We start from the raw sequence: 27,047 nt of genomic DNA, 5'->3' as shown, positions 1-27,047 counted from the left end.
AAAGGAGATGATCGTGGACTTCAGGAAACAGCAGAGGGAGCACCCTCCCTATCGACAAGACAGTAGTGGAGAAGGTGGAAAGTTTTAAGTTCCTCTGCGTACACATCACTGACAAACTGAAATGGTCCACCCACACAGACAGCGTGGTGAAGAAGGCGCAACAGAAGAAATTTACAGACTTTTACAGATGCACAATCGAGAGCATCCTGTCGGGCTGTATCACCGCCTGGTACGGCAACTGCTCCGCCCACAACCGTAAGGCTCTCCAGAGGGTAGTGAAGTCTGCACAACGCATCACCGGGGGCAAACTACCTGCCCTCCAGGACACCTACACCACCCGATGTCACAGGAAGGCCAAAAAGATCATCAAGGACAACCACCACCCGAGCCACTGCCTGTTCACCCCACTATCATCCAGAAGGCGGGGTCAGTACAGGTGCATCAAAGCTGGGACCGAGAGACTGAAAAACAGCTTCTATCTCAAGGCCATCAGACTGTTAAACAGCCATCCCTAACATTGATTGGCTGCTGCCAACATACTGACTCAAATCTCTAGCCACTTTAATAATAAAAAATTGGATGTAATAAATATATCACTAGTCACTTTAAACAATGCCACTTTATATCATGTTTACATACCCATACTGTACTCTATACCATCTACTGCATCTTGCCTATGCCGTTCGGCCATCGTTCATCTATATATTTATATGTACATATTCTTATTAATTCCTTTGTTGTTGTGAAATTGTTAGATTACTTGTTAGATATTACTGCATGGTTGGAATCAGAAGCACAAGCATTTCGCTACACTCACATTAACATCTGCTAACCATGTGTATGTGACCAATACAATTTGATTTGATCTCTGGGTTTGATTATTTTCTCTGTGGATATTTATTCCCAGTTAAAATCCTTCACATATTGTAAAAGGTCCTGGGGAGCTGAGGGATGGACAATACCAGAATACCAGAATTATTGTGATCTTACCATGTTCTCCATCTCCGCACTCTGACGAATGGTCCATTGGAAGTTCCCAAGAAGGGTGACAGCGTAGGACAACACCAAACCCACAGCTCCTGCCTCCAGCCCTGATTGGAACAGATAAGAACATTTACCCTATTAATTGGCTACACAGCATGTCAACAACCAGAAGCCATGGATTACAGGCAACATCCGCACTGAGCTAAAGGCTAGAGCTGTCGCTTTCAAGGAGCCGGACACTAATCCGTACACTTATAAGAAATCCCACAACAACTTCTATCGAGCCGTCAATACAGCAGTAAGATTGAATCCTCTGGCACTGGTCGAATGTGGCAGGGCTTGCAAACGATCACTAACTACAAAGGGAAACCCAGCTGCGAGCTACCCAGTGACGCAAGCCTACCAGACGATCTAAATGCTTTTATGCTTGCTTCAAGGCAAGCAACACTGAATCATGCATGAGAGCACCACCTGTTCCAGACGACTGTGTGATCACGCTCTACGTAGCCGATGTGAGTAAGAACTTTTAACAGGTTAATATTCACAAGGCTGCAGGGCCAGACGGATTACCAAGACGTGTACTCCTAGCATGCGCTGACTAGCTGGCAAGTGTCTTCACTGATATTTTCAACCTTTCCCTGATCTAGTCTGTCATACCTATATTTCAAGCAGACCACCATAATCCCTGTGCCCAAGAACACCAAGGTACCCTGTCTAAATGACTATGGCCTGTAGCACTCGTATCTGTAGCCTTAAATGCTTTAAAAGGCTGGTCATGGCTCACATCAACACCCTCATCCCTGGACCCAACTAATTTGCATACCGCTCCAACAGATCCACAGATGATGCAATCTCTATTGCACTCGGGACTGCCCTCTCCCACCTGGACAAGAGGAACACCTATGTGAGAATGCTGTTCATTGACTACAGCTCAGTGCTCAACACCATCATCCCCTCTAAGCTCATCAATCATCAAAGCTAAGGACCCTGGGACTGAACACCTCCCTCTGCAAATGTATCCTGAACTTCTTGACGGGCCGCCCCCAGGTGGTGAGGATAGGCAACAACACATCCAACACACTAACCCTCAACACAGGGGACACTCAGGGGTGCGTGCTTAGTCCCCTCATGTACTCCGTTCACCCATGACTGTGTGGCCGCGCGCGACTCCAACACCATCATTAAGTTGACAACAAGATGGTAGTAAGTCTGATCACCGACGACGATGAGATAGCCTATTGGGAGGTTAGAAATCTGGCAGTGTGGTAGTGGAGCGGGTCGAGAGGTCTGTGTCCACATCAATAAGGATCTATCATGGTCCACACACACCACCACAGGCGTGAAGTGGGCACGACAACACCTGGTCTCCTTCAGGAGGCTAAAAATACTTAGCATGGGTCCTCTGATGCTCAAAAAGTTATACAACTGTACCATTGAGAGCATTTCACTGACTGCATCACTGCTTAGTATGGCAGCTGCTTGGCATCCGACTGCAAGGCGCTACAGAGGGTAGTGTGTAAGGCCCAGTGCAGGGCTCCCTATCACCCAGGACCTCTAGGCCAGGCAGTGTCAGAGGAAGGGCCTAAAAATGGTCAAAGACACAGATAACATGTCTTAGACTGTTTTCTCTGCTATCACTTGGCAAGTGCTACCGATGTAACAAGTCTGGGACCAACAGGCCCCTGAATAGCTTCCACCCCCAAGTCATAAGAGGGCTAAGTAGTTAGTCTGGGTAGTTATTTAACTATCCACATTGACCCATTTTGCAATAACTCTTTTGACTCATTGCATACAATGCTGCTACTGTTAATTATCTATCCTTTGCACACTCATATGCCAAATGCATTGTATACTTTATTCCTAATTAGTGCCTTTGGAAAGTATTCAGATCCCTTCACTTTTCCCCAAAAAAATTACGTACCAGCCTTATTCTAAAATAGATTTAAAAAATCCTCAATCTAAACACAATACCCCATAATGACAAGGCAAACACAGTTTTTTAGAAATGTTTGCTAATAAAAAACTGAAATATAACATTTACATAAGTATTCAGACCATTTACTCAGTACTTTGTTGAAGCATCTTTGGCAGTGAATACAGCCTGAATCTTCTTGGGTATGACGCTAGAAGCTTGGCACACCTGTATTTGGGGAGTTTCTCCCATTCTCTGCAGATCCTCTCAAGCTCTGTCAGGTTGGTTGGGAAGCGTTGCTGCACAGCTATTTTCAGGTCTCTCCAGAGATGTTCGATAGGGTTCAAGTCCAGGCTTTGGCTGGGCCACTCTAGGACTTTCAGATACTTGTGAACCTTCGCCCCAGTCGGAGGTCCTGAGCTCTCTGGAGCACATGTTCATCAAGGATCTCTGTACTTTGCTCCGTTTATCTTTCCCTCGATCCGGACTAGTCTCCCAGTCCCTGCTGCTGAAAAACATCTCCACTGCATGCTGCTAGCATCATGTTTCACCGTAGGAGTGGTAATGGCCAGGTGATGAGCGGTGCCTAATTTCCTCCAGACGTGACACTTGGTATTCAGGCTAAACAGTTCAATCTTGGTTTTATCCGACCAGAGAATCTTGTTTCTCATGGTCTGAGAGTCAAACTCCAAGTGGGCTGTCATGTGCTTGTTAATGAGGAGTGGTTTCCGTCTGGCTATTCTACTATAAAGGCCTGACTGGTGGAGGGCTGGTTGTCCTTCTGGAAGGTTCTCCCATCTCCATAGAGGAACTCTAGAGCTCTGTCAGGGTGACCATAGGGTTCTTGGTCACCTCCCTGGCCAAGGCCCTTCTTGCTCAGTTTGGCCAGGCAGCCAGCTCTAGGAAGAGTCTTGGTGGTTCCAAACTTCTTACATTTAAGAATGATGGAGGCCACTGTGTTCTTGGGGACCTTCAAGGCTGCAGAATTTATTTGGTACCCTTCCCAGATCTGTGCTTCGACACAATCCTGTCGTCTTGGAGCTCTACAGACGATTCCATCAATGGCTTGGGTTTTTCTCTGACATGCACTGTCAACTGTGGGACCTTACATAAAACAGGTGTGTGCCGTTCCAAATCATGTCCAATCAATTGAATTTACCACATGTGGACTCCAAACTAATTGTAGAAACATCTCAAGGATGATCAATGGAAACAGGATGCACCAGAGCTCAATTTCAAGTCTCATAGCAAAGGGTCTGAATACTTCTTTAAGGTATGTTTTTAATTTTGTATAAATTTGCAAAAATGTTTAGGTAACCTTTTTTCGCTGTGTAGATTGAGGGGAAACAATTATTTAATCCATTTTAGAATAAGGCTGTAACATAACAAAAAGAGAGGATGTCTGAATATTTTCCGGACACATTGTATATGTACATATCTACCTCATACCCCTGCACATCAACCAAGTTTTTGTTATTTATTATTACTTTTCTATTATTTCTCTATTTTCTTTATCTCTACATTGTTAGGAAGGGCCTGTAAGTAAGCATTTCACTGTTAGTCTACATCTGTTTTATATGAAGCATGTGACAAATAAAATGTGATTTTGATTAGATTATTTGATGTGATTTCATGAAATGTTCTTATTAATTAGGTTTCTTGACATACACTACCGGTCAAAAGTTTTAAGACACCTACTCATTCAAGGGTTTTTTCTTCAGAATAATAGTGAAGACAGCAAAACTATGGAATCATGTAGTAACCAAAATAGTGTTAAACAAATCAAAATATATTTTATCTTTGCACAGTCTTGGCATTCTCTCAACCAGCATTACTTTGTATGCCTTTCCCACAGTCTTGAAGGAGTTCCCACACATTCTGAGCCCTTGTTGGCTGCTTTTCCTTCACTCAGACTTATCCAAACCATCTCAATTTGGTTGAGGTCGGGGATTGTGGAGGCCGGGTCATATGATGCAGCACTCCATCACTCTCCTTCTTGGTCCTTACACAGCCTGGAGATGTGTTGGGCCATTGTCCAGTTGAAAAACAAATGACTGTCCTACTTATCGCAAATCAGATGGGATGGTGTGGTAGCCATGATGGTTAAGTGTGCCTTGAATTCTAAATAAATCACAGACAGTGTCACCAGCAAACCACCCCCACACCACCTCCTCCATGCTTTACGGTGGGAAATACACATGCAGAGATCATCAGTTAACCCACACCGTATCTCACAAAGACACGGCGGTTGGAACCAAAAAAGTCAAATTTGGACTCCAGACCAAAGAACAAATTTCCACCGGCCTAATGTCCATTGCTCATGTTTCTTGGCCCAAGCAAGTCTCTTCTTATTATTGGTGTCCTTTAGTAGTGGTTTCTTTGCTGCAATTCGACCATGACGGCCTGATTCACGCAGTCTCTGAACAGTTGATGTCGAGGTGTGTCTGTTACTTGAACTGTGAAGCATTTATTTAGGCTGCAATTTCTGAGGCTGGTAACTCTAATGAACTTATCCTCTGCAGCAGAGGTAACTCTGGGTCTTCCTTTCCTGTGGCGGCCCTCATAAGAGCCAGTTTCATCATAGCGCTTGATGTTATTTGCACTTGACATTTTCCGTATTGACTGACTTTCATGTGGATGAGGAACTGTCGTTTGTCTTTGCTTTTTTGAGCTGGTCTTTTACCAAATAGGGTTATCTTCTGTCTACACCCCCTACCTTGTCACAACACAACTGATTGGCTCAAACGCATTAAGGCAAGAAATACCACAAATTAACTTTTAAGAAAGCACACCTGTTAACCTCTCTGGGATATGAGGGACGCTAGCGTCCCACCTGGCCAAAAGCCAGAGAAAATGCAGAGCGCCAAATTCAAATAAACTACTATAAAAATCCAACTTTCATGAAATCACACATGTAAGATACCAAATTAAAGCTACACGTGTTGTGAATCGAGCCAACATGTCAGATTTCAAAAAGGATTTTTGGCGAAAGCAAAAGATGCTATTATCTGAGGATAGCACATCCGTAAACAAAAGAGAGAAACCATATTTCAACCCTGCAGGCGCGACACAAAACGCAGAAATAAAAATTTAATCACGCCTTACCTTTGACGAGCTTCTTTTGTTGGCACTCCAATATGTCCCATAAACATAACAAATGGTCCTTTTGTTTGATTAATTCCGTCCATATATATCCAAAATGTCAATTTATTTGGCGCGTTTGATCCAGAAAAACACCGGTTCCAACTTGCGCAATGTGACTAAAAAATATCTCAAAAGTTACCTGTAAACTTTGCCAAAACATTTCAAACTACTTTTGTAATACAACTTTAGGTATTTTTTAAAGTAAATAATCGCTAAAATTGAAGACAGGATGATCTGTGTTCTATACAGGAAGAAAACAAACTGACGCTACCTTTCTGGTCACGCGCCTCTAACAAACAGTACACTTGAAGTTACCCTCGTTTTGAACAGAGCTACTTCTTCATTACACTAAGGAAAAACCTCAACCAATTTCTAAAGACTGGTGACATCCAGTGGAAGCGGTAGGAACTGCAAGAAGGTCCCTTAGAAATCTGGTTTCCCAATGAAACCCCATTGAAAAGAGAGTGACCTCAAAAAAAAAATTGGAATGTTTTTTCCTCAGGGTTTCGCCTGCTACATAAGTTCTGTTATACTCACAGACATGATTCAAGCAACTATGCATATCTTATCTTCTGGGGATGAGTAGCAGGCAGTTGAATTTGGGCATGCATTTCATCCGGACGTGAAAATACTGACCCCTGTCACCAAGAAGTTAATTGAAATGCATTCCTGTTGACTACCTCATGAAGCCGATGGAAAGAATGTGCAAAGCTGTCATCAAGGTAAAGGGTGGCTATTTGAAGAATCTCAAATATAAAATGTATTTTGATTTGTTTAACACTATTTTGGTTACTACATGATTCCATATGTGTTATCTCATAGTTTTGATGTCTTCACTATTATTCTACAATGAGGAAAATAGTAAAAATAAAAGAAAAACCCTTGAATGAGTAGGTGTTCTAAAACTTTCAACCGGTGGTGTATCTTGGATAACTGTTTGGCCCCAAGTGTAATAAAAGTTGTTGCTCGAGAACAGGCAATGAGCCAAAGACTTTGAGCAGAAAGATTATCCAACCTCAAATTCATTTTTTTTTATGTCAGATGAAACCAACATTGATTTCTACCATTGTGTAACAGCTTGTGTAATGAAGTCAGGGGTCCCTTAAGGTGGACTTAATAGAAGGTATATATACACATCTTAAGGCACTGGTCAAAAGTGCACTACATACGGTGTGACATTTAAGCAATAATAATTCAACCTCTTACCATCTCTGAGGAATAGGCAGCCGAAGGCGGTGACAGTGACAAAGGCCGCGCAGATTCCATCCAGTCGGAGAGCGAACCAGCGAGAAGTGACCAGGAACAGGAACCAGGACTCTGTGTGCAGATCCTGATAAGTGTCAAAGGTGTTCTGGAATCTCTCCTCGGCTCTGAAGGCTCGGATCGTCCACAGACCTTGGAGGGACGAGGACAGGTGGGAGAAGACGGGACTCTGAGCTGCAGAACACAGGAAATACATAAACTTAGCTGCCTGCAGACACAAAAGGAAAACATGCACATTAATAGAGCAAATGTACAATTATCATTTGTCCCTTGCCTCCCCTCACTGTCCCAGTCAGTCCTGTCACTCACTGGTGGACTCCAGGCGTTTGACATCCCGTGACGTCTGCAGGAAGTAGCGTCTCAGGAACAGGAATATGATGAGTAGAGGAACGACAGGAATGAGGATCCAGGGCATGACTGCCGCTGCCACCACCACTACACCGATGTTCTGCAGGATCGACTGTGGCAAGACCGAATATGCCCAGGAGACATGAAGAGAAGAAAAGATTTATGGAATATAGATACTGGATTGGGAAATCTATATCCGCCTACCAAAATACATAGATGATCCCCTCTAGGACTATAAACTCACTTACCTGACTGAAGTCAACAAAGGTATTAGGTAACATGGAATCCAGCTGGCCAATGTCCTTAGAGAACCTGTTGAGAATTCTTCCTGTGACAGAAAAGGAGGAAGTAATCCACTGGGCAAATACTGGTAAAAATCAACATTGTTTCCCACGTCATTTCAACAAAAAAATTTAATGTGATGACGTTTACTCAACGTGGAAAATTGATTGGATTTGAAAAAAGTTATCACCTGCTAATAATGGAATTTTTTGATGACTATTCCCTATTGAAATTTGGCCTCTAGGTACCCTCTGTAAGGCCGCCATAAATCAGGTCTTAGTTACTGGTATCTGGGCCCCTGAGCCATAAAATCTACCATGGGTGTACTAAGCCAATAAGACATTTAAAATGTATAGTCTATTCAACCCCTAGGTCTTAGCCTTGATTTAATGCTTTGGCATCAGACACGGAAGGATGAAACGCAGGAAAGGCAAGAGTATTTAGATCCGCCCTCTCCTCTGTAGGGGGAGAGCTTTGCTGCGAACTTCATAGAGGAATGTTTCTGTCTTCCCATATGCATATTTTTGTCTATGTCTATTTATTAAACCTTTAAATATAGAAGTTGTTCACCTTGTATTTTGCATCTAGCATTTCCCCACAACTTGACCAGTTTTCAATTCCTAACAAATCTAAGGGAATTTGGTATTTTTTTCACCCAACTTTGAACCTAAATACAAATACTTTCATTTGTATTTATTTTATACTTTGAATTCACGTTAGTTGACAACAACCAAATGTAAATCAAAACTAAATGTTGAAATGACGTCTGTTCCCATCTCACCCTAACCAGTTTCAAAGCATTTTGAGGTCAGGACTCAATTCCAAGTCTACAAGAAAAAGACAACACAAATCAATTCTATTTCACAGGGGGGTTTCTCACCAATTGGGTTGATGTCAAAGAAGCGTACAGGCGTCCGGAGGATAGAGTTGAACATGCGGTTGTGCAGAGACTGAGCAGCTTTCACCAGCACATTGAACATCAACAGACTCCTGGCAAAGCCAAAGATGACTGAGGCCAGAGTCAAACCTGAACACAGAGAAGGTGACTTGTCAGTCATTACACGATTTTCCCAAGCTTCCTCCCAGGGAAGGGGACAACCTCATACTTACTTGGAAAATATTCCCATTCTTTAAAAGGGAAACGTAAATATAGAGTATTCCTCTGTATACCTGCATAAATACCCATGTAGAAACGGAGGTCCAATTCTTGAGTGATGTTGAGGCCATTTTGGACAATCATAGTGCTATTAATATTGAGTTTCTCCTGCTCTCCTGCCCTGTCAATCAAACAGCACTGTCATTTGAATGTTCACTATAGTCCAACTGAACTGTGAAACAAATAGCTACTGTAACGATAGATGCTTCTTACCAATAAGCCAGCCACCAATCCTGAAGAACATACGCTACCTGTGGGTGACAAATTACATTATAGTTGGTTCGACCATTGCAATGCCATTGGTTCCAATGCACTGATGTGTTCAGAGTTAGATTTTGCACACATCTATCAGAAGTGAAAATGCTGTATTTACTGTAGATGCTATGAGGTAGAATGGTGACATATGGCTATTCACTGCCTGACATTTTGGATGCGTTAATACCTCCGCGACGAGACTGAGGAGGACTGTGCCCAGCATAACCAGGATGCTGGCTCCTGCGTTTAAGTACTTGAAGTATAGGCTGGCGCCGATGTTGCCCTCCGATCGGCTCTCCTCTGCTACTGCCTGGACAAGCTCCTCCTGGGAGGAGACATGGACAGATAATAGATAATACCATGTTAACTAAGGGATGAACAATCAGGGAGACTTCAGAATTAAAATCCTCCCAGTGACTGTATCTAAGGGCTTGAAAGGAAGTGAGTGGGGTTTGGACCCACCGGAAGCTGTTCAGCTCCATCTTTAACAGAGTGCATGGAGGAGGTGTGGGAGGATATTGAGTTCTGGGAAAAGGCGTGTTTGACCACTGAGTGATTGTTGTTGGTTTGTGGCTCCTCCTCCTCATCCCTCTTCAGCAGGGAGGTGAAGTCAACCCCAGAGTGCTGCAGCTCGGAGTATGTCCCCCTCGCTACCACGTGACCCTGACACACACACACACACACATACACACGTCAACGCCCTGCCCGACTTCTGGAGTCTGTATTCATATGTAAATGCATATGCCTTTGGGTGAACTATTCATTTCATAAAGATTGACAGCAGGCATGTGTTATGTGCTCAACAAAGTTAAAGGTAAGCAGAAATGCACCTGTGGTCATATGTAGGTTACAAAGCATGTGTAGAATGTTAAACCCTGCCAGGAACACACCTCCTTGAGGACGAGGATCTGGTTGGCTGCTTGGAGGTACTGCAACTGGTGGGTGACCAGGATGCGGGGCTTATTCTTCAGAATACCACAGATACACCTGGACACACAGACACATGGAGAGAGACAGACGGACACTTTAAGAGCAGTTTCACCCTGCTCGTGCTATACAAAAAAAACATTCCTGCCCTAAAGAAGCAGCCAGTAAGTAGACCTAATCTGAGTCTGGGAAGAATGTAGTTCAGTTGTACTAAAGGATAGTGGGGTAAGTTGAGCCAAAGGGTTAGTTGAGACACCCTTTGTTTCTAGGAAACATGTTATGAGAATTATGTTCTCAATGTTCATAACCCAATTCAATTCAACTACTCGGTCTGCAACCCAGAATTTGTCAGATACTGGTTGAATGAAAACAGACGGAGGCCCAGCTAAATAGTCAAAATGTTTATTCACGAGAGCGCTGGTCTGTTGTACAAATGTTATACTGGCTCCTTACTTACATTCACACACTAACATTAGGTATCCTACGCACATACAGTACATACACATACAAACAGTAGGTATCCTACGCACATACAGTACATACACATACAAACAGTAGGTATCCTACGCACATACAGTACATACACATACAAACAGTAGGCATTCTACGCACATACAGTACATACACATACAAACAGTAGGCATTCTACGCACATACAGTACATACACATACAAACAGTAGGTATTCTACGCACACTGTCCTACTACCCAGCCGACAAAGATTAGGGAGGTGGCCGTGAGAATCACTCCCCGTCCTCCCTCAATATAGGGAGACCATGGGAAGTACTTCCCCCGTCCTTTCCCCAATCTCTCAGATGCCCCTAGCCAGGTCGGCACCAAATTCTACTCAGACAGTCTGTGTTTAAGATACTATAAAGACATATTGTACCGATATATTGTTTTACCCTAATTCTGCAACATGTTACATAATCGTCTGCCAGCCTAACAGTTTCTCCCCTCCCCGGGTGGAGACAGAATGTCCTGTAAGAAACACAGTGGTCCAGCTTGTCTGTCGATAGCTACTCTTATCATTTGTTTCCCACTTGCACCCTGCTTACATACTAAAAAGTATTCTAATTCTTCTGACTAAAACTACACACATCAGACTATAGTTTAATGATTCTAATACATTTCAAACAATTATATGGTTTCAGGGTGGAATATTCTAATCATTCATTTAAACATATAAATTCCATCAGCATTAATCATGTGACCAAATATATACAGTAGGAAGAGGTCATCATTTCATAGTTGCACCATACCTCCCCAAACCATCTTGCTGCTCAATGTGTAAATGTATGTTTCTTTAACTGTTGTGTTCTATGTTGTAAATTGGTCTGAAACCTTGTGAGCTGCTATTTATTTATCTCAAATGGGACCAGTCTGGTAAAATAAAACTGTTTAGCTGAAACTGTGGTTCACTCACTGTTCAAACAGGTGTCTCCCGACCTCAGCATCCACAGCACTTAGAGGGTCGTCCAGCAGGTAGATGTCAGCATCCTGGTACACAGCCCTGAGACACAACAAGGCTTTCAGATCGAGACTGGAGGATATTCATCTATAGAATGTACCTCAACTCATAGCTACTCTGGTATGAAGTGGAGCTGTGGTCTTACCGGGCCAGGTTCACTCTAGCTTTCTGTCCCCCACTGAGGGTTGCTCCTCTGTCCCCTATCAATGTCAGGTCCCCGTCTGGCAGCAGCTCCATGTCCTAAACACAGAAGTGATAACAGCGACAACAGGGGTTAACAGTCATTGAACACAAAGCCATTACAACCACTGCAACGCTCCTAGAATAAATACCATGAGAGCTCCATTCAGTGTGTCTTACCCTCTTGAGGGCGCAGGCTCTCAGGACCTTCTCATACTTCTGAGGATGGAGCTCTTTGCCAAACAAGATGTTGCTGCGGATGGTTCCAGGGAACACCCAGGGCTGCTGGGAGGCGTAGGTCAGCTGACCTTTGACCCTCAACACGCCCTTGTCGTGAGGCAGCTCCCCCAGAATGGCGCTGAGCAGGGAGGACTGTGGGAGATGGGATGGTAAACATGTGCGCTGGCTGATGGCTTACTACATATTTTACCATACATACACGCACACACACACACTACATGACCAAAAGTATTCGGACACCTGCTCATTGAACATCTCATTCCAAATTCATGGGCATTCATGGGCCTTCTGGGAAGGCTTTCCATTAGATGTTGGAACATTGCTGCGGGGACTTGCTTCCATTCAGCCACAAGAGCATAAGTGCGGTCGGGCACTGATGTTGTGCGATTAGGCCTGGCTCACAGTTAGCATTCCAATTCTTCCCAAAGGTGTTCGATGGGGTTGAGGTCAGGCCTCTGTACAGGCTTGTCAAGTTCTTTCACATCGATCTTGACAAACCATTTCTGTATGGACCTTGCTTTGTGCACGGGGGCATTGTCGTGCATTGACACTATGCATAGGAGCAGGTAGCGTTCCCATGGCATCCATCAAACCCAGATTCGTCTGTCGGACTGCCAGATGGTAAAGTGTGTTTCCACTGCTCCAGTCTAATGGTGGCGAGCTTTACTACATCACTCCAGCCAACACTTAGCATTGGGCATGGTGATCTTAGGCTTGTGTGCAGCTGCTCGGCCATGGAAACCCATTTCATGAAGCTCCCGAAGAACAGTTATTGTGCTGACATTGCTTCCAGAGACAGTTTGGAGCTCGGTAGTGAGTGTTGCAACTGAAGACAGATGATTTTTACACGCTACGAGCTTCAGCACTAGCCAATCCCGTTCTGTGAGCTTGTGTGGCCAACCACACACCCAATCGAGAATCTGTGGAAAGAACTGAAAACTGCTGTTCACAAATGCTCTCCAAAAGGTGGCGCTACAAAGTATTAACTTAAGGGGGCTGAATAATTTTGCACGCCCAATTTTTCAGTTTTTGATTTGTTAAAAAAGTTTGAAATATCCAATAAATGTCGTTCCACTTCATGATTGTGTCCCACTTGTTGTTGATTCTTCACAAAAAAATACAGTTTTATATCTTTATGTTTGAAGCCTGAAATGTAGCAAAAGGTCGCAAAGTTCAAGGGGGCCGAATACTTTCGCAAGGCACTGTACACCTGTCAGCACGGGTGTGGCTAAAATAGCTGAATTTGAAGGGGTGTTCACAAACGTATGTATATATAGTGTATTGTGTACTGTGCATGACCTCTGACCTTTCCAGACCCCACAGGTCCAATGACAGCAACGAGCTGCTCCGACTTCACTGTGAGTGACAGGTTCTGGAGAGATGGGGCATCCAGACACTGGAGAGAGAGAGGAAAGGGACATTTCATAGCAATACATGAAGCTATCACACAGGACAGGCTTCTTCTTGTTTTGTACATCAACATTTGGACATTCAAGATTTGATCAGAATATTCACCTTGTCCCAGTAGCAAATTAAGTCCTTGATCTCAACAGAGGCGTCTTTCTTTTCCTCCAAGGTGAATCTCATGTTGGGTCTCTCAATCTCATCCAACAGAAGGAAATTCTGTGGGTCAACAGAGAGATGATGCAGCCAAACAAACCTTACTAAACCACAAGAACTCATTGCACCTAGGTGATGCACAGCAGCCATTTTGTGCCAGATGATCTATAGAGTACCTTGATCCTGCGGATACTGATGATGGTCTCGAACACCTTCTCAATGGCCTGTGGGAAGAAGAGGGTCACTGTGATCTTGATGGCACCATACAGAGACACTGCCACAAACACCCGGCTGGCTGAGATGGTGTTCCCCAGGAGGACGTAGACGGCGAAGGTGATGAAGACTATGATCTTACTGGCCGCAAAGAAGGAGACCATGTTGAGGCCTCGCAGGTAGGAGCTTGACATGATCTTGGAGATCTCTTCCCTGAGAGAAGAATGAAAGAGAGAGGGGGGGGGGGGGGGGGGTCATAACATGGATCATTTAGCTATTTGATTTGGAATTTTAGGACCCTTGTAGGTGTATGCCTGTACAGTCTATTGATACTGACAGAATGAGAACAAGTCTTGACACTAATTACTAGTCTGCAGATAGGAATTCAGTATCATTGAACGCGAAGAACGAAAACCGCCAAAACATCCATTTTATAACGAATGTCACTTTGAACTATGTAAATATATACTCTAACTGCAGTAGCTACTTTACATGCTGATATTGTCTTTGGTATTATTGTGTGTAACTACCTTTGCTACAAAGCTAGCAAGCCAGCCAGCCAATAGAGAGATCATTGCATTGTGGATTTTGTAATCGACTTGAGCTGGAACCGATTTCCACAAAGATTTTCCATGTTTCTACCAACCTTATTATAACACCAAATTTAAACATTTGTTCACAAAAAATATTGTTCTCAGTGTTATTTAACACTATAAATTTAAGGAATTACTGTTTTTTGATGGATTTCCCTTTCAGTTGAACGTGTGTGTATGAAGAAGGGTCCACCAACCAAAGGACATCCAGCCAACAAGACAACTGTGAGAAGCATTGGAATGGCAGAATGTTCAAATTAGGTGAAATCCTGCCAAAAATGCCAAAGTTACATTACACAAAAGGTATTAATTTGGTGGAATGACCCATATCCCCCTTTGAAAACAACAGTTGCAAACATGCAAAAGTTATTTTCAATACATCTAATTGTCCCAGAAGGGAAATTCACATTGAAAAAATATAGCCGCAAGCAGCCATGGTGGGGTTCAAGCACCATCGCTCCACAGTGCCACCATCAAGACAAAAGACTGGGACAGTACAAGGAATGAGAATGTTAAAGGGATTGGTCACATCTAGCTGAGGGTCGTTGGTTAATCATACCTTTTGTGTATCCAGCTAATAGAAATAAACATATACAGTTGAAGTCTGAAGTTTACATACACCGTAGCCAAATACATTTAAACTCAGTTTTTCACAATTACTTACATTTAATCCTAGCAAAAATCCCTGTCTTAGGTCAGTTAGGATCACCACTTTATTTTAAGAACCTGAAATGTCAGAATAATAGTAGAGTGATTGATTTATTTCAGCTTTTATTTCTTTCATCACATTCCCAATGGGTCAGAAGTTTACATACACATCAAATTGTTTAACTTGGGTGAAACGTTTTGGCTAGCCTTCCACAAGTTTCCCACAATAAGTTCCTCCTGACAGAGCTGGTGTAACTGAGCCAGGTTTGTAGGCCTCCTTGCTCACACACGCCTTTTCAGTTCTGCCCACACATTTTCTATAGGATTGAGGTCAGGGCTTTGTGATGGTAAATCCAATACCTTGACTTTGCACCCCCGTGCTTCACAGTTGGGATGGTGTTCGTCGGCTTGCAAGCATCCACTTTTTTCCTCTAAACATAACGATGGTCATCATGGCCAAACAGTTCTATTTTTGTTTCATCACACCAGAGGACATTTCTCCAAAAAGTACGATCTTTGTCCCCATGTGCAGTTGCAAACCGTAGTCTGGCTTTTTTATGGCGGTTTTGGAGCAAATGGCTTCTTCCGTGCTGAGCGGCCTTTCAGGTTATGTCGATATAGGACTCATTTAACTGTGGATATTGAAGCTTTCGGAACTATTTCCTCCAGCATCTTCACAAGGTCCTTTGCTGTTGTTCTGGGATTGATTTGCACTTTTTGCAACAAAGTACGTTCATCTCTAGGAGACAGAACAGGTCTCCTTCCTGAGCAGTATGACGGTTGAGGTCTTGGTTGATTTCTTTTGATTTTCCCATGATGTCAAGCAAAGAGGCACTGAGCTTGAAGGTAGGCCTTGAAATACATCCACAGGTACACCTCCAATTGACTCAAAATATGTCAATTAGCCTATCAGAAGCTTCTAAAGCCATGACATCATTTATGGAATTGTCCAAGCTGTTTAAAGGCACTGTAAACTTCTGACATACTGGAATTGTTATATAGTGAATTATGTAAAATATTCTGCCTGTAAACAATTGTTAGAAAAATGACTTGTGTCATGCACAAGATGTCCTAACCGACTTGCCAAAACTATAGTTTGTTAACAAGAAATTTGTGGAGTGGTTGAAAAACAAGTTTTAATGACTCCAACCTAAGTGTATGCAAACTTCCAACTTCAACTGTACAATTTATGTTACTACTGTAGTTTTTACCTTCGGACTTCATTGACCAGTGCTGAGAAGGGCTTTTCCCAGGCATACATTTTGATGATCCTGATTCCAGACACCACTTCATTCATGGTGCGTATTCTACTGTCTGTGAGGACAGCAGTTTTACTCCTGCAAGGAAAGGAGTTCCCTCAGTCAGTTCAGACATATCTCCTTGTGAACAAAAACTTCTGACGTTTCCAAGGTTTAACGAACTAACGGCAATGTTTCAATTGCATTTAATTAAGATAACTCTTTCCTAGAATCAGAGAAGTCTGCATTGCTTTAGGGTTTCATAACGCCTAATAAAAACTATTACTTCCACTACTTGTGTCCTTGATCATGTGAACAGCTGCCAAAGCAAGAGTTCACGGTTCAATTGTCAGTCAATATGCCAGCCAACATTTGAAGCGAACTTTTCTTCACACATGCTTAGAGTGTTCCAAGAGGTAAATTATTAGTCAAAACTAAAAAGTGGTTTAAAACAAGCACATCATTAACATATAGGTTGACCTATGGGTTACCATTTAACAGGAAGCCCTGACATAATTACTTTAGCATAGGAGCAACTCACTGAAAAACGTTGCCCCCTATAGATAAGGACAAGGTCAACTTTTCTCAAGAAGACCCCACTCTAAGTTCAAACCATGTCATGTAACTTATGTAATTCACCTGAGGGAGCCGAAGAGTTTTCCAAACATGGTCTGTAGTGGCATGAGGAACAAAAGGACAGCCACGCCTGCCAGGCACGACGGGCCAATCTCATACCACAGGAGACTGATAACCACCACAGCCTGCAGAGGTGCTATCCAGAGGTAGTGCAGATTGGTGGTCACCTACAAAGACCAGTGATCCTTGGTTAATGTAGCTGTTAATGTTTCTAAGTAGTTGCATTTAGCACAACATAGATGATATGATCCTTCGAGCTGGATTCATGACCTAATACAGCGGCCAACAGGCCACGCTTGTCATGATACCACTGAAGAAGCTGCATGGGCTCCCCATGTTATATACATTTATATTCTTTCAGTCTGCTTTGAGTTTAGCGTCGGACTATTGTAAACATTTGTGCTAAGCAACCATCTGCATTTTCCTTTCATCCATGACTTTGTTCTCTCTGTGGATTTAACTTATGTACTTTAGTTGCCAGGAAAGGATGACAGACGGCTCGAAGACATTCCAGATATTGGTGCATTCCATTCCTGTACATTTGACGAATGGTCAATTGTTATATAAGCTAGAGCCATAACTCTTCAGAAACCTATGGAATGAAGGGTGATGATGTGCTCAACCATTTCATCCAAAGTAACCGCATGTCTTCATGCACTTCCTGCTTTTACCTCATCAAACCTGTTGACATCGTTGGATAGCAGGTTCACTATTTGGCCTGTGGTTGTTCTTCCCATCGCTGCACTGCTGAGACACAGGGCCTATGGGGGAATTCAATTTACTAGTAAATTGTTCTTAAAGATTTCAATTGGTTTAATGCTGTATGCAAGTATGCAGCGTAGAATGACCTTATTGTAGATCATGTGACACATGGCCACTCGTATCTTCATGCCGGTCCTCAGAACGTGGTAGTAATAATGAATTTGGAGAACAGTCAGCGCAACAGTGGACAGAGAGATACCAGCAGCGTAGCCAAAGGCCTCATACAGTGCATCCATATTATCAGGATCATACTTCTCAAAGTACTGGATCAGCTTTCCCAAGAACACTGGCTGGATCACCTTAACCACCTCCTATCGGGGGAATAAGAGAGGTAGAGCGATTTCAACCTGAACTCAAATCCACTTATTTACACTGTAAAAGCTGACATACAGTGGGGCAAAACAGTATTTAGTCAGCCACCAATTGTGCAAGTTCTCCCACTTAAAAAGATGAGAGAGGACTGTAATTTTCATCATAGGTACACTTCAACTATGACAGACAAAATGAGAAAAAGAATCCAGAAAATCACATTGTAGGATTTTTAATGAACTTATTTGCAAATTATGGTGGAAAAAAGTATTTGGTCACCTACAAACAAGCAAGATTTCTGGCTCTCACAGACCTGTAACTTCTTTAAGAGGCTCCTCTGTCCTCCACTCGTTACCTGTATTAATGGTACCTGTTTGAACTTGTTATCAGTATAAAAGACACCTGTCCACAACCTCAAACAGTCACACTCCAAACTCCACTATGGCCAAGACCAAATAGCTGTCAAAGGACACCAGAAACAAAATTGTAGACTTGCATCAGGCTGGGAAGACAGAATCTGCAATAGATAAGCAGCTTGGTTTGAAGAAGAAGATTGGGAGAATGTCATATGGTCAGATGAAACCCAAATATAACTTTTTGGTAAAAACTCAACTCGTCGTGTTTGGAGGACAAAGAATGCTGAGTTGCACCCAAAGAACACCATACCTACTGTGAAGCATGGGGGTGTAAACATCATGCTTTGGGGCTGTTTTTCTGCAAAGGGACTAGGATGACTGATCCGTGTAAAGTAAAGAATGAATGGGACCATGTATCGTGAGATTTTGAGTGAAAACCTCCTTCCATCAGCAAGGGCATTGAAGATGAAACGTGGCTGGGTCTTTCAGCATGACAATGATCCCAAACACACCGCCCGGGCAACGAAGGAGTGGATTCGTAAGAAGCATTTCAAGGTCCTGGAGTGGCCTAGCCAGTCTTCAGATCTTAACCCCATAGAAAATCTTTGGAGGGAGTTGAAACTCCATGTTGCCCAGCAACAGCCCCAAAACATCACTGCTCTAGAGGAGATCTGCATGGAGGAATGGGCCAAAATACCAGCAACAGTGTGTGTGAAAACCTTTGTGAAGACTTACAGAAAACATTTGACCTCTGTCATTGCCAACAAAGGGTATTTAACAAAGTATTGAGATAAACTTTTGTTATTGACCAAATACTTATTTTCCACCATAATTTGCAAATAAATTCATTAAAAAACCTACATTGTGATTTTCTGGATTTTTTTTCTCATTTTGTCTGTCATAGTTGAAGTGTAACTATGATGAAAAGTACAGGCCTCTCATCTTTTTAAGTGGGAGAACTTGCACAATTGGTGGCTGACTAAACTATTTTTTGCCCCACTGTATATGGATATACTGATGACCATCGTTATGTTTAGAGGAAAAAGGGGGAAGCTTGCAAGCTGAAGATCACCTTCCCAACCGTGAAGCACGGGGGTGGCAGCATCGTGTTGTGGGGGTGCTTTGCTGCAGGAGGGACTGGTGCACTTCACAAAATAGATGGCGTCATGAGGTAGGAAAATTATGTGAATATATTGAAGGAATATCTCAAGACATCAGTCAGGAAGTTAAAGCTTAGTCGCAGATGGGTCTTCCAAATGGACAATGACCCCAAGCATACTTCCAAAGTTGTGGCAAAATAGCTTAAGGACAACAAAGTCAAGGTATTGGAGTGGCCATCACAAAGCCCTGACCTCAATCCTATAGAAGATTTGTGGGCAAAACTGAAAAAGCATGTGCGAGCAAGGAGGCCTACAAACCTGACTCAGTTACACCAGCTCTCAGGAGGAATGGGCCAAAATTCACCCAACTTATTGTGGGAAGGTTGTGGAAGGCTACCCAAAATGTTTCACCCAAGTTAAACAATTTAAAGGCAATTCTACCAAATACTAATTGAGTGTATGTAAACTTCTGACCCACTGGGAATGTGATGAAAGTAATAAAAGCTGAAATAAAGAATTCTCTCAACTATTATTCTGACATTTCACATTCTTAAAATAAAGTGGTGATCTAACTGACCTAAGACAGGGAATTTTTACTAGGATTAAAGGTCAGGAACTGTGAAACTGGGTTTAAATGTATTTGGCTAAGGTGTATTGAAACTTCCCACTTCAACCTTATAACCCACTCACCACGTACTGTAGGTACATAGGTCAAATGTTATTTTCAAGAACAGGAAAACATATATTTCTACATACTACGGTGAAACTAAAGATCCCCAGCACTGCGTAGGGTTTCCCATAGCACTTCACGATGGCTTTGGTGAGTTTGGGCATCCGCAGTTCCTTGGCAGCCATTCGAACCTCCTTATCCCAATATCTGTAAAGATTAGCACATTGTTAGATTATGATCAGAAAACAGAACACAGGCCATTAATATTTTCATAATCTCTATTTCGGGCTATTTGGAGCATAAATACACATGGTGCTAAATTCAGTGTTTAACATGAAACTTCAAATGGAGCCAGGGAAGGTAATCTCTCAATGCTCAGAAAACCAAACAAAAAAATACCATAAGGGATGTAAACAATGAAGAGGGAAAGGGCTAGGCTAGAAGGAAAGGGCTAGGCTAGGGGATAGGGCAATGTCCTAGGGGATAGGGCTAGGTCCTAGGGAGCAAAATAGAGCTGGGCCACAGTATGTCATACCTCTGTAGTTCCTCTCCCAGGCCCTGAGAAGCATCATCGGGAAGCACTTGGTACATGTCATCTTCCTCTAGCCTCCGCTTATTTCCAATACTGAATAAAGGGGTTACCCAACTGATAGAGAAGAAAAAGGAGGGGAATAAATAATTAACCAATGCAGATTGAGGAAAGAGAACTCACAAAATAGGAAGTGGATGTGTATGAGCAACATTTCATCCATGAACCCCAACGTCAAAATGCACTGTACTAAATGTTCTGCTTTATGTTTTTTTATTTTATTAGGATATACATGTAGTAGAAGGGCCTGGTTTTTGGAAGAATTCAACTGGCCTTGTTTGTTGGCACTGCCCTACGACAACTTGGTTGAAGAGTAACAAATTAAATGTACCTTAAATAAGTAGCTTTATCTTTTTACGAATGACTGCTTCAGGGTTCAAGTGTTAACCAATAGCTCATTTGTTTTAGTTGTGTCTGCCAACTTTACGTGACCTCAGCCACTCTCTCTCAGCAGTGTCACTGATATAGGAATTAGTATGGAACAAAGAATATTCTATTACAGGTGGTAACTGTTGCGTGATCAATATGCATGCAAGAACAATGTTTTTACATCTAAATGCAAGGAGCACTGTGAACTTTACCCCTTTCTCAGTACCACAAACGACGCCGGCACAATTGTATAAATGTCGACAGAACACATTTAGTTCGACATGGTGGGATCCATCTGTTGGTAAAATGTATTTATGGTGATATGTTGTGTGGTCCTCCCACTACGACTCAGGAAAGCATGCAGTTTATTAAGCTACAGATTAAATCAATTATGATGAACTTCACAGGGTGCTGAATTTGCAAGGTGATGAGTTTGATGCTCCTTTCCAATAAATATTGAGGGTCTTATTCTGGTGACATGAATGAAGCTTGGCTGCCGTTTGACAAATAATTTCGCTGTTATCCATAATAATCTCCTAATGTAAACAGCCGACCCACACTGCATCTGTGAGCTTTGTTAATAAAGCAGGGTTTCCCAAACTCGGTCCTGGGGTCCCCCCTGGGTGCACATTTAGTTTTTCCCCCTGCCATTACACAGCTGATTCAAATAACCAACTCATCATCAAGCTTTGAATATTTTAAATCTGCTGTGTAGTGATAGGGAAAAACCAAAATGTGCACCCATGTACTGAATTCCCATTCATTATATGGGAATTTAATGGCAAAAGGCAGATTATTTTTATATTCACATGGAAATCTGTCACTAATTGGATGGAAACCTAACTACTGTTACCTTGTTTTTCAGTTTTCAGCTTGAAAGAGCATGAACAGTGTGGAATGGCACATTCAGATCAGGATGTGTCAAATCACAAATCTTCATCTTGCTCAAAACAACCAGTTCATCATACTGTGCATCAACACTGTGCAACATTCTCTCTGAACTCTAGTACGGCTCATGGGATAGAAGGTTAACTTTTTTGACTGACCTGTGATCAGTTTGCTTGCTTTGCTCTACTGATTTTGTGGTGTTTTCTAACCCTGGAAAACACTGAATGGATAATCAGGCAGCATTGTCTGGGGTCTGTGGTCAGCCACACCACTTCCACTGAAGGATGGGGCTGGAGAAATGGAACTTCTCTCAAATGTAATAGATGCTTTACATTGATTGTTTACAAGACTCAAAAGACAATAGAAATATAAACAAGAGTAATACAAGTACAACCATATTTGGGGTTTTGATACTTGAAATGAGCATGTAACAGCAGAGAATATCCAGATAGTGGTATTTTTAAAAGAGACCACTGACACTTAAAGGAAAATTCCACCCCAAAACTATATTTTAGTATTTGTTTTATTAACCTATTGTTGATATGGTAAGTGTACCTAATAAACCCACCAAAATCTAAGTTTAGACATTTCTAAACACATACTGCACACATATTTTTTTTAGAGAGATCAAATAACAAATAAAGTGGAGATTAATCTTTGATCAAGTCTTTTGTCTTTACTTAACATTTTTTAACAAGAGACACAAATATTTGATAAAATATGTGAAAAGTCCAGACTGGGCTTAATGGGTACTGAATGTACCCTTTCAGCCCATGTGTGTTCCAAAAAAAGCCCACCTCTAATATAATTCATCTCCAAATGTTCAAAATGTACAAGCTGACATTTCTTATGTAAAATGTGATTATATGAATTTACCCTAAAGTTATTCAAATAAACTGATCATTACCATGTCATTACATTTTGGGATGGCAGGTAGCCTAGTGGTTAAAGGTTGGTGGATCGAATCCCCGAGCTGACGAGGTAAAAATCTGTCGTTCTGCCCCTGAACAAGGCAGTTAAACCCACTGTTCCTAGGCCGTCAATGTAAATAACAATTTGTTCATAACTGACTTGCCTAATTTTAAAAAATTAACGTAGCACTCATAACAGGGGCATAACAGGGGGATGTCCAATTGTATGCACAGATAATGTACACTTAGGCTTTAGTTCTAACCAGTGGTTAGAACAAAACCCTGATTCAACTAATCAAAGACTTCAATCAAGACTTGATTAGTTGAATCAGGTGTGATTTTGTTTGGATAGAACAAAACCCTACCACACTGGCCCTCGGTGGATAAGAAACCATGCAGACACACACCACCTTCACACCACCTTCAATTAATTATCTGAAAGCTGATTCACATTTGGGGCAGCAGGTAGCCTAGTGGTTAGAGCATTGGAATAGTAACCGAAAGGTTGCAAGATCGAATCCCCGAGCTGACCAGGTAAAAATCTGTTCCTCTGCCCTTGAACAAGGCAGTTATCCAGGCCATCAATGAAAATAAGAATTTGTTCTTAACTGACTTGCCTAGTTAAATAAAGATAAAATATTTGCTGTACTGCTATTCTTGTTAATTAGTTGAACTGGCCTATCTGAAGAGAGTTGAACCATAAACATTTACATTCTGCATAGAGGGAGTGCTTTTAGTGCTACACTACCCTTTAAGTCCAACTTAAAAAGTATTCGGAAAGTATTCAGACCACTTTACTTTTTCCATATTTTGTTACACATTGTTCTAAAATTGATGAATCCCCCCTCCATCTCCTCAATCTACACACAATCATGGCATAACAAAGGGGTTGAATACTTATTTACTCAAGACATTTCAGCTTTTCATTTGAATTAATTTGTAAACTTTCTGAAACCATACATCCCACTTCGATATTATGGAGTATTGTGTGCAGGCCAGTGACACAAAATCTCCATTTAATACATTTTGTATTCAGGCTGTAACACAACAAAATGTGGAAAAAGTAATGGATTGTGAATACTTTCTGAAGGCACTTCAGCTTGCTTGCTTCAACAGAGATTAGGCTTTTGGAATACGCTTGACATCGGCAAGTCCTCGTACTGGTAAAGTTGTCAGTCAGACTTCTGTCATCACCACTTTGGATGGCAAGTAAATCAAACAAAATTTGGACACAAGCTAACTTTCAGGGTATGAACTAGATGGCTAACTAGACATATTGACATATTTTATTAGTTTGCTAGATCTGACATGGTCAGGGCCAGCTCTAGCTTTCTGGGGGCCCTAAGCAAGATTTGGTTCCCCCCCCTCCAACCCCACACCTTGCAGCAAAACGTTTTAGTTGCCCCCTTCTTGACTGTATAGAGAGAAATGTAAGTTTGAAAATGTAATTTCCTGCAATTCTACACATGAATCAGTGTAGCCTATTATGTATGTCAGCAGAAATCATGATTAAACACTCTTAAAAACAATGTGTCACGACGTGGCCCTTTTGGGTGTACATCGTGGCTCCCCCCTCTCTCACATAAGAAATAACAAATACATTCTCCTTGCCAAAAGGGAGTGGGAGTGGTCCTTGGACACTTAAGGGACAGTCATGTGGAGTGTGTTTCATGTGGTGATCTCAAGAAGGACAGAAAACACACATGACTGTGTCTTTGGTTGTGTACACTTCTCCATTATAGGGTTTACATCTAAATGTTGTGAAACGTATATGATTACATATGAAACTATTTGTGAAAAGATGAAATGTGATGTTAGCCCTCTAAATGAGTGTGGGTTTTTAAAATAAAGTTGAACTAGTCAGTGGACACGTCCCCGTGAGTACAGACATTTACTTCGGCGTCATAGAACGCCCCTTTCTTCCACAGAGTATAAAACCACTTGACAAAATGTACATTAGATCAGAAAACATGAAGCGGTAGCTACATGTTGAAATGATTGGCAACTGTGCCAAAGAGACCCACGGTAAGCCGGACGTCTCGAACAGTTAAGACTAGAAAACATGGAGCTGACGCTACATGCTGAAACGGTTAAGAACTACAACTCTGCCAAAGGACAAGACAGGGAACATGGAGATCATTCCCACCTTGAAATGGCTAAGAAATCTACAAACTAAAGAACAATTACTCAGACTGTAGCTGTTTAAATACTTTAGTCTGGTAAACACATTCGTTCTAAGATCATTTCTGAATGGTACTCTGAAGTATCCATTCTAACAACGTATGACTTTGATCTCAGGTGGACAAACCAGAGGCGCCATGTCAACTGACTATCCAGCAGATGGACCAGAAAATCGCAGAGAGGGACAGCAAAGGTAGACACTCGTAATTATGTAAATTGCTATTTCTTTTCGAATGAGCGGGTGTTCATGTTCAAAGTATTAGCAATTTCTAGGTATGTTGTGAATCCACTCTGTGTTTCCTTCTTGAACTGCCCCATCCCTTTGTCTACCAAGCCATCATATCGGTTGTCCGCTAGGGACTTTCTTTGTATCATGTAGAAACCAATATATCACCTATTGTGTGTGTGTTTATGTAATTCTGTGATTAATTAAGTTAGTAAATAAATAATTAAGCCAATTTGTATATCGCTGATTCATGATTCTATGCTAGGATTCGTGCAGATATCCAAGGGTTTGCGACATTTAGTAATGAGACTGATGAGGTAAAATTAATTAACAAGAGACTTTTGATAAGATGTGAAGATATCTGAAGAGTTATATTAGGGAAATGAATACACTATTAACATTTGTCCGTGGTGCCCCAAATTCCTAGTTAATTAAAGTGACTTGATTAGTTTAATCACGTAATTAAATTACAGAGAATTGATTTGATAATATACAGTCTTCACATTTAATGATAGTCAAAGACACGACTTGGCCTTTCGCATGGTAATCATTGACTTGTGCTGACCTTGCTTCCAGAGGCAGTTTGAACGTTACGCACTTCAGCACTCAGTGGTTTTGTTCTGAGAGCTTGTGTGGCCTACCACATTGACGAACTGACTTGTTGGAAAGGTGGCATCCTATGACGGTGCCACTTTGAAAGTCACTGAGCTCTCCAATGTTTGTCTATGGAGACAGCATGGCTGTGTGCTTGATTATATATACCTGTCAGCAACGGGTGTGGCTGAAATAGCCAAATCCACTCATTTGGAGGGGTGTCTACATACTTTTGCATATATGATGGTTTGGGTTAACTAAACTAGCAGGTGTTTGTTTGATTACCAAGGCAACTACTATGGCTATCTACTTAAGTGGATGTTGAACACATTTCGACCTGCAACTGAACATATTTTTAGTGGCAAATGTGTTAAATTATAGCAATGGTATAGAAGTTTAATTTATTAGGACCCCCATTAGCTACTGCACATGCCACAGCTACTCTTCCTGGGATCCACATAAAATGTACAAATGGCATGACAAAGTACAGAACAGTAATAGACAAGAACACCATAAGATATTAAATATCTAAACTAAATAAGTTATATAGGAAAGACACCAAGCGACAACAAACATACTATTAATATAAACATATATACAGTACAGGCGCTGTGATACATTCTAAACTTGCTTTTTGCCTAAGTAACCTCTGGTGCAGAGCATTCAACTCGGGGTTCTATGCATTCTCTGGAAAATAATGCAACTCGGTGGAAGGTGAGTTCCACTCCTCGAGCACGCATTGTGGAACACATCTATGGAGCCAGATACCTGCCAAAAGGTTTAACGTACGTTTAACGTTTTTAACAAAATGTTTAACGTTCTTACTATCGTTAGAATAGTAAGAAAATCCATATGTAAATTGTTAGGATCGTTAAAAAAAAGCCATGCGGGAAACACAAACGTTAAAATAGATCTGTAAACGTACAATCCCTATGTTACAACTATGAATTAACATTTACACATTCCATTTTTACGTGTCCCTTTACTTGGTTACAGATCTTTTTATGCGTACAAACTTTTGTCAGTAATGTGGCATCTTAAAG

The 27,047-nt window shown here is 41.8% G+C and overlaps 1 protein-coding gene across 8 annotated transcripts in view; it reads right to left on the bottom strand.

Annotated features, from left to right (window-relative positions):
• LOC110495777 (ATP-binding cassette sub-family C member 4) overlaps positions 1–27,047 on the bottom strand; it is a 41,207-nt gene that overhangs the window by 5,812 nt on the left and 8,348 nt on the right. For 3 of the 8 annotated variants that reach the window (XM_021571200.3, XM_036952231.2, XM_090208065.1), the window contains 22 exons: positions 20,782–20,892; positions 20,333–20,453; positions 17,898–18,122; positions 17,721–17,810; positions 17,053–17,216; positions 16,387–16,512; positions 13,898–14,147; positions 13,677–13,784; positions 13,468–13,557; positions 12,102–12,293; positions 11,887–11,981; positions 11,697–11,783; positions 10,235–10,331; positions 9,807–10,007; positions 9,532–9,669; positions 9,303–9,340; positions 9,104–9,210; positions 8,814–8,960; positions 7,900–7,979; positions 7,613–7,763; positions 7,247–7,477; positions 991–1,091 (listed from right to left, as the gene is read on the bottom strand). In XM_021571200.3, the coding sequence (XP_021426875.3) occupies positions 991–1,091; positions 7,247–7,477; positions 7,613–7,763; positions 7,900–7,979; positions 8,814–8,960; positions 9,104–9,210; positions 9,303–9,340; positions 9,532–9,669; positions 9,807–10,007; positions 10,235–10,331; positions 11,697–11,783; positions 11,887–11,981; positions 12,102–12,293; positions 13,468–13,557; positions 13,677–13,784; positions 13,898–14,147; positions 16,387–16,512; positions 17,053–17,216; positions 17,721–17,810; positions 17,898–18,122; positions 20,333–20,453; positions 20,782–20,892 (2,950 nt within the window). Of the gene's footprint in view, positions 1–990; positions 1,092–7,246; positions 7,478–7,612; positions 7,764–7,899; positions 7,980–8,813; positions 8,961–9,103; positions 9,211–9,302; positions 9,341–9,531; positions 9,670–9,806; positions 10,008–10,234; positions 10,332–11,696; positions 11,784–11,886; positions 11,982–12,101; positions 12,294–13,467; positions 13,558–13,676; positions 13,785–13,897; positions 14,148–14,664; positions 14,751–16,386; positions 16,513–17,052; positions 17,217–17,720; positions 17,811–17,897; positions 18,123–20,332; positions 20,454–20,781; positions 20,893–27,047 lie in introns of those variants that run through there. The other 5 variants (XM_021571202.3, XM_090208066.1, XM_090208068.1 and 2 more) reach the window with 4 other exon arrangements.

Source organism: Oncorhynchus mykiss, chromosome 18, assembly GCF_057628025.1.
Source record: "Oncorhynchus mykiss isolate SJ-2025 chromosome 18, ASM5762802v1, whole genome shotgun sequence".
NCBI lineage: Eukaryota > Metazoa > Chordata > Actinopteri > Salmoniformes > Salmonidae > Oncorhynchus > Oncorhynchus mykiss.
This window is presented reverse-complemented; position numbering and strand designations above follow the sequence as displayed.